Here is a 20,367-nt window from a genome sequence, read left to right as displayed (position 1 = left end):
ATGCGACTGTGAGCCGGTAATCGCGGCTCGCACACACAAGGACGGGAAGCGTGAAGGAAGCGCGCAGAATTCCAGTCGCGCACAACGCTCGGGGGGGGGGGGGGGGGGAGGGGGAGGGGCCGAGCGTTACTGCGGCCGGGTGCTCCCACCGGGCCGAAAGGCTTTGGGGGGAGGGGAGGGGGTCGTTCTGGCGCTGCGAGCGCCCACCCGCGCGGCTGTATCTTGAATTTTTTTTTTGCGCTCGTGGTGTCGTGTGTGTTTTCCTTCTTGTGTCTTCGTTTTCTTGCGCAGTTTATAAACTTCTAAAAGCTATGAACCAACTAGCCCACCAGAACGTCCTACTGTATCTTGAAAGCCATCTGCGGAGAGGGCAGAGTCCGCCCTCCCTGTGTTTTCGCAGCTAAGATCGCGTCGATGCGAGCGCCGGCACGAAGCTCAATTCGCTCGCTGCTGCTGCTGCGCTGAATCACTCCAGCGTTTTGGCAGCCAGTTCCCACGGTCATCGAGTAAGATGCGTTCATGTTTGCTTGTGCACGCGTTACACCATGCTTGTTAATTTGTTAGTGTAGCTATGTTTACAAGTTCATACGACTGATAACACTACTATCCTTACTTTGTATAGCTGTCCACTAATTTGCTATTGCAATCTATGCTTCGCCTTTGCGACGAAACTGCGACTTGTCAATACAATTGGTAGCCTTCTGCAATCTTGCGTGTAGGACACGTCTGTTGATAATTGTTGCTGGAGAGCTTGTTTTATATTTACGATAAGCGACGAGCTCAGCATTCTCAGTATATAGAAGCGTAGACTCGCGGTGAGAAGAAACATAACTAAAACGGGATGCAATATACTAGTAGCCTTTAACATTTCATTAACTTTGCAGCCAGTATGCCCGTTTAGATTTAATAAGATGAAGAACGTAAACTTTATCTCCAAATGAATAGATACTTAATATTTGTATAAGTGAATAATAAAATAATGAATAATAAGATATAAATATAAAATAAGAAATATTCAATAAATATTTAATAAAGCACATGCTGATTTCAACCACTTGTATATTGAATGCGGACACACGTGATCTCAGCACAGGTTGTCCCGCTCTCTTAAACTGCCCGAACAGCTTCGAACGCCGCGGAAAACTAAATAATTTACCATATGCTTCTCCAGACAAATGTCTGTCTTGATCCAGCGGACCTATATATCCAGCACGGACAGCCTAGCAGCAAGCATACCACGACGACGTGTCGCGCACTTACTGGGTGTTCGACGGTGGGGAGGAGGGTGGTTGGTGTAACACATTGGTGGTAACACATTCACACTCCACCGCATGCAACCGCCTCTATCGCCTGCCACTGCTGCCGTGTCGTCCCTCAAATTCTATTCTAAAATTATTGCTGGGGAACCGGGCGCCATGCAAAGCTCCAATGCGTGAAATGCGCGCGGGTTCTTACGCTGAAATGGCGTTTCATTTTCCCTCAACAACATGATGCTCTGAATTACCTAATCTAAATAACGTGGCGAGTTGGACGTGTTGGTACATTAATACGAGAACTGCCGTGCAATAAAACACAAGGACGACAGAAAGAAACGACCTGGACGAGCCCTGAACTTACGACAGGTTTTATTGCTGCTTATTTCACATATATATGCACAATCCAACACAGACGTCATTAGCTGCACATGCGTAGAAATGCCATCTCTCTATCTGATAGTTGTATCGATGGCACGCTAACACATCTTTCCCCTAGGCGAAAATTACGTCCTGCTTCAATTTTTTCGAGTGAAGCGCGATTTGCTCTTCATAATGACAGATGTGTTATGCAGGTCATGTGAACAATCCTTACATGTTAAACAATGACTAGCCAGGAAACCTGGAAAGCCTTTCCCTTCACGCGCGTTTTTCACATAGTTCGCATGCTCCCTTAACCTAACGTTGACGCATCTCCCAGTTTGGCCAACGTTCCCGTTTCCGCATCTCAGAGGGATTTCGTAGACTACACCTTCTGCGCAATCAACAACGGGTGAACGGCGCCTATGCGCTGTACCGCAGGCTAGCTGCTTTCTCACCTCTGGGTCGGTCATTGTGCAGAGCTTAGTAATCCTGTTAGGTGCGGTGGATACGACTTTTACGTCGTACCGCTGGGCCGCCTTTTTCAGGTTGTGTGAAATGCGTGAGATGCGGTTGAGTGAGATGCGCCAAGGTTAGGTTAAGGGAGCATACGAACTATGCGAAAAACGCACGTGAAGGGAAAGACTTTCAAGGTTTCCTGCCTAGTCATTGTTTAACGTGTATGGATTGTTCACCTGACCTACATAACACGTCTGTCATTATGAAAAGCAAATTTCTCTTCACCCGAGAAACTGTTGAAGCAGAACGTATTTTCCGGCTATAGCGATACAACTCTCAGATAAACGGATGGTAATTCTACGCATGTGCAGCCAATGACGTCTGTGTTGGATAGTGCATATATATGTGAAATACGCTACAATAAAACCAGTTGTAAGTTCAGCGCTCGTCCTGGTCGTTTCTTTGTATCGTCCTTGCGTTTTATTGCACTGCAGTTCAGCTACCTAATCTTACTGTGATCAATGCGGTAGTCACGAAGTCAAAATTAAATTATGGGGTTTTACGTGCCAAAACCAGTTCTGATTATGAGGCACGCCGTAGTGGGGGACTCCGGAAATTTGGACCACCTGGGGTTCTTTAACGTGCACCTAATTCTAAGTACACGGGTGTTTTCGCATTTCGCCCCCATCGAAATGCGGCCGCCGTGGCCGGTGATTCGATCTCGCGACCTCGTGCTCAGCAGCCCAACACCATAGCCACTGAGCAACCACGGCGGGTAAGGTAGTCACGAAGTCAATGGGAGCAAACATACTCGCCTTTTACGATCTCATGAACGTGAAATCTCGTGTAATGCGAAACTCATCTGTCGGCATGAAGCTGGAAATGAAGCACCCTTCTCGACCTGTTTTCTTTTCATTTTCGACAGAATAACACACACACACACACACACACACACACACACACACACGCACACGCACACGCACACACACACGCACACACACACGCACGCACGCACGCACACGCACGCACGCACGCACGCACGCACGCACGCACTCTCACACTCTCACACTCACTCACTCACGCACGCACGCACGCACGCACGCACGCACAAAAGCAGGAAATCACATGCCTACAATTCGATCAGAAAGTGCTGATAGCAAACGGCGGACTCTTTTTAACACTCCACGCAGGCCTTGTCAAATGCGGTCAGTATGGCCCGGACCATGCGCATGACCGAACCGATGACGTTCCTGGGTGTGTGGCTCACTGACATCGCTCAAGTCAACAATTTAAAGGCGGAAGTCGTCAACATGCAGTAAGCCTGAATATATTTTGAAGCGTTCCGGTAAAAGAAAATGGCGCAAATGAGCACGCATTCAGGCCACTGCGAAAGCACGTTGACTCTTACTTTGGCCTCGTGGAAAGGCAAACCGTAATGGCTGTTCAAATAATAGATAACGAACTGGGTGCTCGCCGGGGTAGTTCACTGACTATGCCGTTGTGTTACACCGTTCTATTCTCGGCCACGGAAGCCGCAATACGATTGGGGTGTGAAGTAAAAATGTTCGCGTACAGTGCTTTGGGGTCACTTAAGACAACGCCAGGTGGGCGAAATCAACCCGGAGCCACTGACTAAGGCGTATCTCATAAACCAATGTGCAGGTTCTTGATGGTAAACACCATAACTTATTATTTACTGAACTGGATAAATTCTAGTGCATTTGTTTCACTGATATATTTCGTCGAGGGTTTTTTCTGAAGAATATTTATCTCTGTGTCGACCTTTATTTGGCATAACAAAAGATTGACAGTGATTTTAGCATACGCTAAAGAGGATAAAGGCGAAAGCCTGCGCGCTCACCAGACATTCATGAAATTACTTGACATTCTCATTCGAATGCGTTGTTACGTCTTATTACTTGTTCTCTCCCACCAGAGGTCGTGGGTTCGAGTGCCTTAATCAACACTACGTTAACTAATTTCACCCTAATTAACGCCAAAGGTTGTGGGTTCGACTCCCACCAATAGTTGTACGTTCGACCATCAATGGTGGCACCATACATTTTGGTGCAATTGAGTTTTGGTGCCATAACGCCTGACGGTCAATCTTTCCACACATCAGCTACTTAAGGCTTTCGCCTTAATAAGTACGCATTGTACATTTTGGACATAACTATATTTTTACCACTTTTCGCACCAGAAAGCTTAAAAATGAAGCTGTCGAGGTACACCTACTTCTCATAGAATGTGTAGAGTATAGGGGTCCAGATTTGCTAAAAGCTTGAGTACTTCGCATATATTTGCGGTAAAGTCAAGTACAGTGCATTCGGCGAACATCTGCAGAGTACAAGACAGTTGTTTCTTCGTGCAGCCGTCGCCTCTGCTTTTACAACATGAACACGAACGTTTAAGATTATTTATTTTCTTTTTTTTTTCTTTTTACATGGCTGTGCTGCCTTCCTGTACCTCGCGCTCACCATGCCCTAGCACGTTTACACCGAGGGCAAGAAATGCACATGTGGGCGTGCGTTTATAAAGTTTTGCACTAACTTACGTTGCACCTGTTAAGCTGTCAAAGTAAGAGACCTCACATGATAAAAAAAAAAACGAATACACTCAGAAGCACAGCCCCAGGTGTATGAAGTCGAACTGCATGACGGCTTGATATAATGCATGAAGTGCAAAAGGCCTCTGTATCGACAGTCACAACCTCGATTTAATATTGTCAGTTCGCTGAATTCCCCGAAGTTGCCCAAGAAAAGCCTGAATATATGAGGTCTGTAGTACCTATACAGCACTTACACAAGCCAGAATTCTATAATTACGATTACGATAGGCAACCCGTATTACTGTGATAGGAATTATATGGACACTACATGTGGATTTCTGGCGTCGTCGTCGCCGTCGTCAACGCCATCGCCGTGAGGTTCTGTATAAAGTCTAAGGGTGATAAAATCGTCGCAGCGCGCCGTATGCTGTATGTGCGAGTGAAAGCGGGCGAGGGACGCGCGCTTTCACGGAGAGCAAACGCGACGCCTTCCGTCATGCGAAGGGCCGTGGGGGGATGTGAGGGAGGGAGGGGAGGCGACGTTTAGCTGTGGCACCAAGTGCACAGCTTGCGACCGGGCGCAAGTGGAACTGGCGACTGAATATCCCACGCGAAAGGAGGAAAGCATGAAGGCAGCTCGGGAGTAGGGGTTGCGGCTTCGGCTCTGCCATCAACGGCGTACTTGTACTTTGCGCGGCTGCGGGCTGTCGCGCGCACCGTATCTTGAAAGCGATCTCCATACGGCTCTTACCTTTGTATGCACTGTGCTTTCGCCGCTCAGTTTCCGTTGAAAGGATAGACTGCACGAACCTCCGCTCGCTGCTGCCACCGCGCTTGCTCCCGCCAGCGTTTTGACAGTGGTTGTCTGCGGTCATCGAGTGTGTTCGATTCATGTTTGCTTGTGCGCGCTGATATACCATGCTTGTTAATTTCGTTAGTAAGCGAATGTGTCCAACTTTATGCAGCCGATAAAACTACTATCCCTACTCCGTATAGCTATCTACTAATTTGCTATCGCAATTGATGCTTCGCCTTTCGGGCGAAACTGCGACTTTTTTGTTCCTAAGACATTGTTTAATCAAATGTTGCGCAGTTGGAATGTAGTGGTATACCACTATTGCACTCGTGCTTCATGGACGTTACGGCGAATGGCTCAAATGTATTTAAAGACATAATTATTCCATAAGACAGTTTACAGTTATTAACTGGCGTATAAGTGCAATGATACCGTCAAAGTTAATCAGTGTGCAGGACTAATGAAGATTTCAAACTTCCCGTAGAGGAAGCACATTTGGGCATGTCTGTCTTCGAAAATGTTATTACAATACTAATTTGTCTATTATAAAAGAGAGCGAACGCTTCGTCTTCGCATTGACGTGTTCATGGTTTAGGCAAACTTTTACTTTGGCGTGGTTGAGACATGCCACATGCACGTCGTGATTCTACCAAAGCGCGTGGAGTGCCTATGAGTAAACATGTAAAACAGACACTAAAGACGAAGTCATTTTAGAATACAATTTTTTAAGCTCCATTTCGATATATTTGCCAGGAAAACGTAGAATATTACTAAAGCGAATGAAGGTCAAACTTTTTTTTTTGTTTTAAATCTGACGCTTACGCACATAAACATGATGCGTCACAGATTTCTAAGCATTTTTCTCGTATGTGTGCAGGAAAACTTACAAAATGGTCGATAAGTCGAGTATTCAGTGCCTTTAAAAGGAAATGTTTTTGCATTAGCATGTGTGATTGTATGCCACTTTATAATTTGAGATGTAAATATTCGAATGTGCTAAAGAGTGGTATTTTATTGAGCACCAATAACTTCTATAATGTCATACGACTAATATTGCAATTGTTCTGAGCACGTTTTGTTATTCCATCTTGATTCATGAGATACAAAGTGTCTTATTGAGTTGAATACAAATGTTGTATGGCAGTTTTCTTCTTTCTTTTCTTCATTTTTGTAATTCCCATTATTGCCATGCTCATGTGCATTTTTACAATCCTCTTTTGGGTATGTGAAAAGGCCCATAGTACTGTTAAATGTGGCCCTTCTTTACCGATAAATAGTTAACTAGCTTGAGCAGATGCTATCAAAATCTATGACGACAGGTGAGCTGGTGCTGTAACTTTAGGTTGTTTCACATTTTTCTGATTTAAAATAACTACTACCCCGTCCAGTTAACTGTGGCGGTCTTGCTATCGCCGAAGTGTGTTTTCATAATGTCAGTTTACTTATTCTTATTATTATTCAGTGTTCCTATTGCATAAATATTTAGCTTAGTGGTAATTGACAACATCAACGGCTTAGGCAGTTTTGGTCGCCAGAAGCTAGTGTATTTTCACATTGCTTTCCTCCTTTCCCCATTTCTTTTCTCTCTAGACACGTGAGCACGATCATCCTCCAGACTTACATTTCAATGGGATACAGAAGCAACGAAGAATGCATATCCTTGCCCGTGTCCGTGCTGACTGGTACTGTAGGATCCCCGACCTTTGTGAGTAGTAGTAGTAGTAGTAGTAGTAGTAGTAGTAGTAGTAGTAGTAGTAGTAGTAGTAGTAGTAGTAGTAATAGTACTAGTAGTAGTAGTAGTAGTAGTCAGTAATACAATTAAACCTCAATATAACGAAATTCTCGAAATAGCGAAGTGTTTAACTTTTCATGACCTCTTGTTCATAGAACACCATGTATTTAGAACCTCAATATAACTAACTTGTGTCTATACGCGATTTCAATACAACGAAATTTCACTGACGCCGCAACGGAATACCAAGACAAAAATGGAAACTTCCGCGGCAGGAGATGGTCAAATGATTGGTTTACAAGCGGCTGCTTGCGAACGCCCCTCTCAAATGTCTCGCCGCGCGACCGCCGAGGTGGAGCATCGTCATGTTTTATATAAAGTCCAAGTACGATAAGATTCTATCGCGCCCCACGCACTGTGTGCTTTACGTGCGAGTGAAAGCGTGCGAGGGTGAGACAGTATTCTAGGTCACTCTACACATGGCTGTAAGCGCGGCTGAGCGTATAGACCAGAAAACGATCGCCAGACGGCGCTGCAGCGCCTCCTGACAGCGCCCACAATGTGGAAATGTCAAGAAGCGCGGTCGTGCCGTGGCGCAGTCTCAGCTTTGTTCACATTGTTTCGCCCGCACTTTACTTCGCTGCTCGTGCTCACGGCGCTTCGTTTTCGACGGCGGCAGATCGCCTGCTTTCGGAACAGTGATGCAAAGATTGCAATGCGGTTTCGAGAAGGTTGCCGACGCCGACAGGTTTTTTCATAGCGGCAACCTCAATAAAGGCGAGCGTCTGCTTCCACACGTATGGTGTTGAAGAAATCGTCGACGGTGATGTTATAGTGAACGCCAAGGGCCTGTCGCAGGTTTTCGACAAAATCGTATACGACGTCGAGCTAGAGGTATACACCGAGCTGAGTAATTTAGTCACTTTTATTTCTGTATGACGCAGTCACGAAGCGGTCATGCATGCTTGCGGGGATGTGCAGAGACGGTGATGACTACCGTTGGTTTCGTTGGTAGCTGGGCGTGCACGCACGGTTGCTCTCATTTTGGCTCCCAGGGAGTCTCATCAGCACTGTGAGCACGGAAAGAACACATGCATTAGGCACCAATAAGCATGGCACTATACGAACGAGAATTACTTTGGGACCAGCAGCATAAGCGCAAGCATTAGCGATACCTGCCTCATCAAAGCAAATCTATAGTTTCTCGTCGGGCGAATGCCCCCGCCGCAGCTAAAGCAAGCTCGCACCGATGGCCGGCTACTACACGAAACGAAGATTCTTGGCAGGAAGAACGTGCACGGTGGCAGTTATCTTAAAGCATGCTTGGATATTGTGAACCTAGAAACCATGACCAAGCAACAAAAATAACGTGCACGTCTCGAGCGGCTGCTTTCCGATCTGCCGCTCACCGACGCACGCGACGACCGCGGCTTGCATTAAATACGGATTGCTACCACGCAAAATACAAGTAGCGCGCGGCCCCTTTGTTTATCTGCCCAACTATTAATTTAGGTTGCAGCGTTTGCAAAAGGGAAATAATTCTTGAGCTCGTCCTTGCCGATCGCGAGTGAACGCACAGTACAATCAATTAAATTCGGGAGTTTTACCTCCCAAAACCACGAAATCATTATGAGGCACGCTGTAATGAGGGATCTAAAGAATAATTTTGACCATCGGGGGTTCTTTAACGCGCACAAAAATCAAAGTACACGGTAAAAAAGTGTTCTTGCACTTCGACCTATCGAAATGCGGCCGCCGTGGCCGTAAATCGAGCTCGCGTCGTCGAGCTTAGCAATGCAACACGTATGTATTTACCGCTAAGCTCACACGGCGAATGTCACTGCACGATTCCACTACGTGACACGACTAAAACAAATGGCCAGGCGCTAAATACAGGCATATTGCTATTGGGTTTTTATCGAGCGGCCGTGATATCGCACGCGAATGCGAAAGTTTTGTGACTTACTTGACTCGGCGCACTGCAGTTATACATGCTTGTAGTCTGTCCTTCTCATACCACCTCCCCGGAAATCTGTAGAACTTCACGGGCGGCTTTCTACCTTTCGTGTTTTCGAGGCTGTTGTGGCAATCAACAACATAACAGTATTGCGTGCCAAATTTCCCAGTTGATTAGGTCGCGCTCGTCATCGAGAAAACAACGCGCACCAGCGCTCGCGCCGTACAGAACATAGGGCGCGCCCTGGCACAGCGACGACCTTCGACACTTCCATCCGTCCGCTAGGCAATCATTCGGCGCTGGTTCCGCGCGGGCGAACTTTAGGTTGCCTCGTCTATACCAGCCGCGCACCCTGCTTTAGAGGTAATCTGCCGTGTGTGCAAAGAGTGGGCGTGCCGAGACGGCTTTGCATCATGTAAGGTTGTCTACCCGCGCGTTTAGTATTGGACGTTGCGTAATCTCGAGTTTCGGAGACCCGTTGAAGCGAGAGGCGGACGAAGCACTCACTGCCGCCGCTTTTCATGATAGCGTCATTCGAGTGCGGGCGACGCTATTAGCCCCTGGGATGAAGTGGACGCGACATGAAAGCGTGGCTGGCTTCGCTTAATTCGTACCACTGATATGAAGATATCGTCGATGTGGCAGGAAACCATATCATTCGTCGCAGACTCTCAAATTCAACCAACTGAATTGTGTTTTTATTCAATGTTGCTTTTTTAGATGGCCTGATCATTCGGAAAATTTTGATTTAATGAGGCAGTTTGCCGATTTTGCCGACTTCGTTATGTCGACGTTTAACTGTTGTTGTATTAGTAGTAGTAGGAGGAGGAGCAGTAGTTATAGTGGTGGTAGTGCTAGTGCTAGGGGTAATAGTAGTAGAAGGGTAGTGGTAGAGGTGGTAGTGGTAGTCGTCATAATTTATTGAAAAGCGTTGATGTGCGCAAACAGTCCATACTACCATGATAGTTTTCGTAACACCGAAGTACCAGTGTCTTGTTTTGTAGCACAATCAGTTTTTTTTTAAAGCGAAGCTTTATATGGCTAGGCGAAACGAAAACGCGTCTGTTAGTCGCATGTTCACAGAAAACTATCATCATCAGCATTGGCTCGAGAGTCGTCGTCTACCGCCACTCGCTCGACGGCGCCCCTCGGGTTGCGCTCGTGCTCGTTCCCGGTACGCGCTCGTGCCACTGCTCCCGCATTCGTCGTCATCGTCATCTTCCACAGCTGGCTGCGTTGCCGCTCATCATTCCAGCGTAGAATTTCACTTCTGTCGTCGTAATTGGAAAGCCGCATTTACGGGGGTATGAGCCATTCATTGTCTTACGTAACGGAAAGATTTAATTTTGAAGCCATTTAATTTCGAAGAATTGCAAGTGGCAATGGCGGGCGAATACTGGCAACCACGCCACCGAGCAAACTTGAGACATCGAATGCAAGCGACAACGGTGGACTGCGGGCGTAACATCAGTGACGACGTTATCTCCGTCACAGGCGAGCGTGTGTGTACCTGAAGTTCTGACTTTGTGTTTCTTAATCAGGTATCTCATTAAGAAACACGAGGACGTAATTAATAATTGAGAAATACTTTAATGAATCATCGGGATTAATCGAGTGATAAACACCGGGGCCGCATGTTTCAGCTTCGCTGGTTAACCGTCCTGTACAGATTGCTTGGGCACGGCCACTGATCTTTTGTTTATATATATATATATATATATATATATATATATATATATATACAGCGGCCGTGGCTTGGGCAGTGATTTTTTTTTTTACTTGTCGTCTCCGATACTCATACGCCGTAACAGAGTCGAATAAAACAGCGACTTGTACATTTTTTTTTTCCTTTAGCCACTGAGGAATAAGGGAACTACTTCTGTTCAGGCATGCAACCGTTTGCGCAATTTGTTTAATTAAATTATTAATGAGGGCGTTTCACGTTAAGTCTTCGCTGAACCATACGCCAAGAAATTTTTGATGTTTTCTCGTTTTATAGTGTTCCCATCAAAGTTTATCTTTGTCATGTTTTACATGCTTATTTATTGGGAGAACTTTGTTTTGTTTCAGCCAGTTTGAGAGTGATGCCTTATCTCATTTAAATATTTTTCGAGTGTTTTCTTAGTGTTGGTATGTAAAGAATACGGTCGTTTCGTCTGCAAACATAATAAGCTGTGGGGAGGCTGGTATACAGACACTGTTGCGCTCTGATACAACTTGAAAAGGGAAAATCGTCATCCACTGAACAGTATAGCACGAAGTGGGAAAGGAAACCCAAGGCAGGTTTCTCATAAAGAAGCTTCGTTGTGCGAGGTAAAATTGTCCTGATCCAGGGTATTGAACCTGGGTGGTCGCTCGTCGGGCTACTGTTGGGTGGATGACAACCCTCGATTTTAATGAACTTACTCCGGCTTGCGAGCTTCCGCAAATTTGATCGTCCCCTACAACTTTAGTGAATGGATGTTTTATTGCGATAGCGATTTTATGGACACTCGAGGCGCATTTCTGCTTTAAAGGGTTTCTAAATCACGCGATAATTAAACGAAAATTGCAGTTTCATCCAAAGGGGGCTAATCATTGAAAGCGATACCAGAGTTTAGCGTTGACGCGAAGTTCAATGCGAGGCGACTACTGCTGCACAGCAGAAACTGCTCTGGCCGCTAACAGGCGACTCGCAACGCTGGTCTGCATTAACGCGTTTAGCCTGCATGATGAGGAACGCCGCCAGTGCCGTCACAGCTTTCGCTCTTAGATCGTGCACGAAATGAGACCGAAAGAAAAAGTTGTCGCAGTTTCACCTGAAAGGCGAAGCATCAATAGCGATAGCAAATTTGTAGAGAGCTATACGGAATAATGATAGTAGCTTTATCAGCTGTATAAACTTGGACATGCAGCAGCACCGGCAACACGCAGAACTGTTGTCGACGCCGTCGGCATTTTGCCCGCGTTCGCACAAAATGCGTGCGGCGTTGGTGACTGTTGCTGGAGCCTCTGATATAAATAGGCACTTGGTGCCGCAGCTAAACGTCGCCTCCCTTCCCCCCCCCCCCCCCTCCACGGCCTTTAGCGCGTCGGAATAAGGCGCGTTTGGTCTACATATATGGTGATTGTAAAGGAGGAAAGAGACGCCTACTTCTGCAGCCCTTAAGGGAGCACGGCGCTGAACACGCGTTTGTTCTCCGCCGTGGGTTCACTCCCCGTGAAAGCGCGCGTCCCTCGCGCCCTTTCACTCGCACATGCAGCGTTCGGTGGCGCGCGGCGATGATTTCATCTCCATTGACGTCAAACGGAACCTCACGGCGACGGCGACGGCAACGACGACGGTGACGCCGACGGCAGAAATCTACTTTGGAGTGTCCATATAATTACTATCGCAATAAAGAGAAACTCGTCGGCGTTCGCATTTGGATGTTCACTATCCGTTTTGCCGAGACCACTGAATGCACCACGATGTGTTGTGCACGCGGTGGCGGCGGCTCGTTTGCGAACCCACCGTTTGTGCGCGCAACCGTCATGCCCGCAGTGGAAGGTCGAAGGCAGCCTTGCTTCACTGCAGAGAAGTGGAGCGTGAGGGTGCGTCCACTTGGCTTTGCCGCGAGCTAGACGTTCTCAGTCTCTGTAGCGTCTCTGGAGACCTTCTAACGTAGAGACCTAAGCGCCGGGTGCCGTGACAATACGTCGGCGGCGCGAACGCGCCTGCATGCAGGGTCCCTATAATTGCTATTGCAATAAAAAAATTTGCGGAGACATTTAAGACTGCTTACGTGGGGAATGCGAAATCTTTATGCCATTTGTAGACCTCGGAACGTCATGAACGCGCTCATTTTGTACACTCGTGAGATGGCGCCAGCTGCTCTCCATTGTCTGCGCCGTCACGTGCTCAATGACGCACACACTAGGCCACGCCTTTAGTCAGCCAGAACCGTGAAGCCTCGGAACGTCATGAACGCGCTCATTTTGTACACTCGTGAGATGGCGCCAGCTGCTCTCCATTGTCTGCGCCGTCACGTGCTCAATGACGCACACACTAGGCCACGCCTTTAGTCAGCCAGAACCGTGAAGCCGTCGTGGTGGCGGGGTGCGTGCTCGTCTCGCACGCCGGAAGCCCGAGTTCGGTTCCCACCCAGACCCAAAGTAGCAAATTTCATTTTCAATGCCATCGATTTGCTTAGTTTACAGGAACCTCCCTGAGAAATGTGACTCCAATCCGAGCCTTTTTTGACGTGCCTCTTTGCGGCGTCGGTCGTTTTTGGTATCATCTTTCGGTCACGCCGATGGATTTTCGCCTAATGGTGCATATAATGCTTTCGCATTAAAACAGTCGTGTGCTTCTCTCTGAATTTTTCCCGCCGTTTCTTCACGCGTCGTGACGCCAGCAGGGCAATAAACAGACGTCACTAGCGTTAAAGCTGGCGATTGGTGCATATCCATAGTTCCACGTGGCAATATGTCCGCCGTACCGCCCCTTCGGTAGCTGAGTTCTAGGTACCATGCTTAAATCAATCGTTCGTTCTCTGTGGACTTCAACGTGTCCATGAATGGTGTGTACGAGAATTTAGGCGTGCTCGCGCCAACAGGCAATTGTTCTCAGTTTTGCCCGTTGTATTTTGATGGATTGGTGGATCCTATCCGGACAAGGTTTGAGAAAGATCGAAATGTGACACGGCGCCGTCCCATACAGGCTACGAGTCGTTGCGGGGCCCCTGCAGATGAGGAGTTGCTGCCAGGCAAAATGCAAGTTGAAATTGTTACGAGCCAGTTGTCCTGCGGGTATAGAAATAGATGTTGAAGTGCCCACCGGACAAGAGCTGGACGAAGTGAAGTCTATCGGCCGCCATCTTTGTTGTTGCTGACCCACTTTTAGCCTCCTTGTACATAGTGTAAATAAACTCCCTTTTCTGTAAGATCTCCCGTAACATCTTGGTGGAGGTGCGGGGTACATCACGAGCACATCACGGAACTTCGCAGCGCACATCTTGTGGGTCATTCGACCATGTCGACTCAGAGGCCCGCTGATTCGGCTTCGGCTACCACAACAACGATTGTCTTGACCCCACTACGAGACCCTGGCACCTTCTCCGGCACTGATGCCATGGATGTCGAAGAGTGGCTAATCAATACGAACGAGCCACCAAGAACAACCGGTCGGACCCGACTATAATGCTGGCTAACTTCATCTTTTACCTCAAGAGAACGGCCCGTGTTTGGTTCCAAACGCATGAGGAGGAAATGACCAGTTGGGAAATATGCAAGCAGAAACTGCAGGAACTCGTTGGAAAGCCAGTTGGGCGCCATCAAGCCTCCAAGAAGGGCCTTTCGCACTGGGCCCAAACATCTACTGAACCCTACAGTGTGTTTACATGAAGATTTATTAGCACTCTGTCGGCGTGTTGACGGCAAGATACCCGAAGCTAATAAAGTCGCCCACATTCTTAAAGGCGTCGCCGATGATTCTTTTAATTTACTCGCATATAAGGACTGCTCGACCATCGACTACATTATAAGAGAATGCCGACGCTTTGAAGAAGCAAGGAGCCGTCGTGTTTCGCAACAATTCGTGCGGCTCCCTGATACCGCCGCTACCTCATCGTGTGAGGACGTCCAGCCACCTGGTGCCGAAAACTTGCTGCGTCTTGTCCGGCACGAGATTGAGGCTATGTCTCCATCGGTTCCTCAGGCCCGTTCTTACGACGAGTCCCGCCCGTCTATATCTTTGATTCAAGTTGTCGTACGCGACGAGTTGGATTAACGCAGGCATCCATCCCATCGGTGATGTAAGTAGCCCTACGGTCGGCAATTTCTTTCGACCTCCCCGCCCACAGTCGATCTATCTCTGATATCGCGACACAAATCAGTGGCGCACACATGACAAACCCGCATGCTTTAACTGCAATGGGATAGGTCATATTTGCCGCCATTGTCGCCATCGTTAGCTTTCGTCTCCTCGTCCCGCATACACTTACCGCCTGGAAGACAGCCGGTCCTCGCCCTTTCACGGCCGCAATGACCCGCCGCACTACAATGTTCCTGCTCCGACGCCACGCTACGACCGCTGCTCACCGTCCCCACAGAACCGGCGCTCTCGCTCACCGATTGTCCGTCACTCGCCGTCGCCATACCCTCGCCGTCATTCTTCGGAAAACTGACCAGCGCAGCTTCCGGAGGTAATGCTGCATTGGCCAACCGACGCGGAAATCCTCTGTTGACCCTGGCCAAATGACAAAATTCTTTCGACATCGAAGTAGATGGCGTGCCTGTTTCGGTGCTCATAGAAACTGGGACGCAATTATCGGTTATGAGCGCTCGCCTTTCTCATCGTCTCCGCAAGGCTGTGACGCCTGTGGTGTCGCCTGTCGTTCGTGTAGCCGACGGTGGTATATCTTGCGTCGTGGGGATGTGCACTGAGCGTGTGAGCTTCGCTAGTCACCAGACCTCAGTTCTGTTCGCCGTTCTGCACCAGTGTCCACATGAAGGCATCCTCAGCCAGGACTTCCTCAGTACCTATTCAGCCCTCATCGACTGCTCTTCTGGCCTTCTCCATTTGGAACTTCCTTCTGTGCCCAATCTCTCTACCGAGTCACCACCGCGTTTATGTGTCGCCGATTTTTCACATTCGACCAGCTACCGCGACGTATATCACATTGACATCCAATCCCCCGTTTGTGACAGCGACTACGTGATGTCTCCTTCCATAGACGCTCTTTTGACAAGGCGTGTAGCCCTCCCTCACTCCATTGTGATTGTATCTCCGAACCCGGCATGTATCCCGATTCTGAACTTTGGACGCACGCCTCAGTTGCTTCCCGGAGATCTCACGCTGGGCAGCATAGCAGCATAGACCAGATAAATATGATCATTTATCTGGTCTTGTCGACGGGTTACGTAACCCTGCAGTAAATGAAGGCCGATGTAATGATGGATGCTCACAATTACATCACAAGCCACTGGGTGAAGAACATTGTAGAATTGCGGCTATAGTCGGAGCTTGTCACGGTACAGTGTGAGGTGAGCCAACAGGAATGAATCCTTGCACACCAGGAACTGAAAACGGCAGCTAAATTATCTAGTTTTATTCAACTGCTCCGTTGAGGCGCGTCAAATTTGCCACGCGACATGGAGGAGCTTCTGGCCGGAGGTTACGTCCTACTGAACTCATGCACTCAGCAATAAACTTAAACGCGACGCAACCGTTCTCACCTACTCTGTTTTTTGGTGCTTGATTGGCATAGATGCCTATCCATCATTAAACCCAAATCTGAGCCCACACACATTATGTTTAGATTGCACGATCGCGCAAATAATTATATGTTTAGGCGACACGATTGTCGTAGGCGGCAGCATAAAGCCGCCTCGAAATGAAGTCACCATATCAACACCGTCTTGAAAAACGTGGTTCCAAGCACCATTTTTGGTTTTTTCTAGGTACATGGTTAGAATACACAGGCAACAGAGGTACAAAAAGAGGTAGTATAAGAGAAGTGGAGAGCGCGAGCAGCGTGCGTAAACAGTATGTCGAGAAATCCCGGCGTGCAGCGTCATCGACAGCTCGTCATATTGGCCAGCAATGCATGTTTTTCCACATAGTGCTGATGTGCTTTTTCTTTACCTGTGATGAAAGTGTTAAACGCAGACACGGACGTTGCCAATGTTCAAGTTTGTGCTAATTACACGGGAAGCAAGAGGCACCAGCGCTTTTCGGGGAGAATTCTCGTTCTTTCACACTGTCGAGTTATTATTTTAGGCAAACTGTGCCGACCTACGTTCGATTTCTTGCAGCTAGGCAAATGTAACAGTGTTTGTCTCTCTTGTCCGGCAATCGTATATTGCGCATGAAGGCAATATTCTGCACAAAACAAGAAATACGGAACGACGTGTACACAGTAGTCGAATGGCCTCGCTTCGCTGCCGAATCATATTGTATTCAGTAATGGTGGACATGGTCACGGAAGCCGCCGGAAGTGAAGCGAGCGCAAACTATGCATTAAAGGGACATCCCTTCCGATCGGTATGCTAGCATGCCTTTGCCATACGGTCACACGACTGCTCTTCCTTATTTCTCCTACTTGTCTAATAATTTGCTACAGCTGTCAATGCTTCGCCTTTCGGGTTGAAAGCGCGACTTTCTTTCTTCGACACATTTCTCTACTTTCGTCTAAAGTAAATGTGCAGGCACAAGTACTGCAACCGCTCCTATTTCTTTGTGGCCTTTCTCGCTGCATTTCGCGTTGCACATTACAGGGTAAGAATGTGCAAGCGTAGATTTATGTGTGGATTTCTACGCAGGAGATTGCCGAGCGAGCCGCCTCGGCTCTGCGCGCCCAGGGAAACAAGTTCCGAGTCGTGTTTGCCTCAACACTGGGCGTCCTCACGTATGTCGGTTGGGAGTATGCCCGAGAGCCGACGCTCGCCTATCAGCCCTGCCGCCAATTTTACATGGCCAGCATCGACGTCACTTGCAAAGAAACAGCACCCTACGCGACGCGGGGTTTCGACAAGCGTCAATTATATGCCTACTTATCCTACGGGTATGGCCCTTACGACTATTTCGCCACCTACGAGACCGAAACGACCTTGGCCAAAAAGGTAACTGTCCTTCGAATGAAATCCTTGTCCGCTTCTTTGTGCTCAGCACAGAGAAAAGTTTGCTATCCACCGAATTCTGCTACATGTAGCGGCTGCCACGCTCGAACGGTGCACTGAAGCCTTACACCACTTATAGCTCCGGGCGGCGAGGCGGAGCTGAATTGGTGAATGCTATAAGACGTGAGTGTGTGTTTGGACGGTATGCTGCCTTCACTATCAGCCCACGTTACAAACCACGTTATAGAGCCCCTGCAAGGGCACATGTATCAGTGCACTGGTATCTGCATAAACGGACCTAGTCTCCACTTTTGATTACGGTACGTTTGGGAAAGGCCCAGTTCACTTAGCCAGGGAGCGGTCCCCGAAATGTCGAGGAAAGAGCCAAGAAAAGTTTTGATACAATTATTAATAGTAAAAAAAAAAAAGTTGTCAGCCCTTCCTCTGGGGTAGAGATGGATGACCAGCGAAGCTGTACTATGGTGGGAATTAGTGTATTTCCAATTATGGCTACTAAGATGTGATGGTGTAATTGGTTATTTGAACTATTAAAGAATGAGAAATATATATGATGCCGTCGTTTTCATCTATTTAGAGACCACAGGGACCATGGCTTTTTCTCTTCCGAGTTTGGTCTAATGCGATACCATCGCACGTCCATTGAAGCTTCGCTAATTCAGTATCTGTTCCAAAGAACGATAACCGCTTTCCGGCGCCGCCGGACTATGAGGCGCAGTAAAACGTGTGGAGCTCCGTCCCGGTAGATTTCTCCTCACTGCCACAGAAAGTTGTACGCGAGCATAGCAACGGCGCGGAGTTGTAGCAGACGACACTAAGCCACTTTTGCAGCCGTAGAAAGCGTATGGCTTATCCTGCACATTTATTGCGTTAACATTAGGAGCATCAAATTGGACACAGTGCATCTGTGATAAGTGTGGGAAGCTGGTCACGTGATAGTGGTAGAGAGAGAATGGGTCAGCTTAGAAGAGCGTGTATGTGTGTGTTTATGTGTATGTGCCTAACTTGTGCCAAAAATTTTAAATATGCGAGTGCCAAGTAGCTGGACAGATCCAAGGTAATGTTTTTTGCGGTCAGACTATTCTTGTATTTTGCCTAAATAAATAATTATTAAGTTCCTTCTCAAATGGTATAATGAAATCAAAATTGTCAATCTGAAAACTGTAGGCCATCATGAAAAATTCGCGATCCATCTTTCTGTTGCTTTATACGTGCTACATAAAAGCTTTTTGCAACCCTGAAAGAAGCCCACAAAAGCACGCAAACAGTGCCGCACGACTAGTCGCGCGGCACTTTATCGTGTTTTGCGCTCTTTCTTTAAACGCTTGCAAAACTCTTTCATGTAGCACGTATTCACCAACAGAAAGACGCATATATGTATAATGCACCTGACAGTGGTCTGCTCCGGACCACAGTCAGTTACACTTCGCTCCTCGAAGAGGCCGGACGTGTGTCGAGTGAGGTCCTGAACAACACTTTGCAATGTACTCAACGCGGCTTAAATTAAGGATCTGGGACCTCAAAGAGGGGCGACGTAATGGTGACGCATTTCCGTGGCATTTACCGCTAAAGCGCCACCGAATGTTTTCCTCGTTGTCTGCCTGCTTGAGGCCTCCTTGCTGCTCTCAGCTCTCCTCCTATGCCGGCGTGTGCACTCGTGAGCTTGTGGCCGCTCTCCTACGCGCCTCAATGTGCATGGTAGGATATTCAGCACGTACGCGTGCCATTGTGAGTTGCCCATCAAACTGTAGCTACTGCAAGTCGCCCACTTACAATGCAACAGAGGCGTAGCCGGAACATCACCTGCGTGTGCCTGTTGCACGACCTCAGCAATATTATGGGTTCCTTTTGACTGCAGCTTCTATGTATGTAAATTTAGGGGCAGAAGCGCAGGCTATGAACAAGCAGAACAGCAGCTGAACACATGCACAAGACTTCTGTTTTATTAAAACTGTTTAGATTCATCTGAGGGCTAATGATTTGCCGCAAGCGACCCCTGGTAAGGGAAAAGGAATACGGGAAAAGAAATAATTGTGGCTGTACATAGGGCACTTTCCCACAGCTGAATGCACAGAACAAGCTTAAAGTTGCGTCATATAATGGCATCAGTAACTTGTACAAAATTCATTCTTTGATGCAGAAAAAATAGCCGTGTATATGTTTAGTCAGTCATACACTGTTCACGGGATAACATGGTAACCTCTATTCCCATATCAACCGCTTCTGTAGCTGAACATGTACATCGAAGACGTCTCAGACGGCTGGGCACTGTTCGAGGTGGATCGTGACTCCTGGCGCGGGTGCGGCTACAAGAAGGATGATGATTACCCTCGCCTATCGATTGTCCAGGAGCAAGCGCGTCATCGCCGTACAGTGAACGAGTCAGCATTAAAGCCTGATAACTCTTGAGTACAATAAAAAATGTACAAATAAAACACGCATACGTTCCTGCATGTGGAACTCCTTTCAATTCCTTTTTTTTAATTCGTGAAAAACGCTTGTCTTTTCTTAGGAAAGTACAAGAAAATAAAAATAAAAACTTTTTTCCTGCAACTGTAGTGGCGAAGACCACTCAGCACAGTGAAATTTCCCCACTCGCAGTCCCAGAACGTCACATAGTAGCACCTTAGCAAGTACACGCAAGTGAGAAACATAGGTTCTCGC

General features: G+C 47.6%; 1 protein-coding gene across 1 annotated transcript; it reads left to right on the top strand.

Moving 5' to 3' along the window:
- Positions 1 to 7,010: 7,010 nt before the first annotated feature.
- Positions 7,011 to 20,121, top strand: LOC125946146 (uncharacterized). The gene is made up of 3 exons (XM_049668642.1): positions 7,011 to 7,121; positions 17,389 to 17,688; positions 19,933 to 20,121. The coding sequence occupies exons 1-3, from the start codon at positions 7,044 to 7,046 to the stop codon at positions 20,110 to 20,112; spliced, it is 558 nt and encodes a 185-aa protein (XP_049524599.1). The 5' UTR covers positions 7,011 to 7,043; the 3' UTR covers positions 20,113 to 20,121.
- The last annotated feature ends 246 nt before the right edge of the window (positions 20,122 to 20,367 follow it).

This window comes from Dermacentor silvarum, chromosome 6 (assembly GCF_013339745.2).
Source record: "Dermacentor silvarum isolate Dsil-2018 chromosome 6, BIME_Dsil_1.4, whole genome shotgun sequence".
NCBI lineage: Eukaryota > Metazoa > Arthropoda > Arachnida > Ixodida > Ixodidae > Dermacentor > Dermacentor silvarum.
Note: the sequence above shows the minus strand (reverse complement) of the source record. Positions and strands in the feature narration are given on the sequence as shown.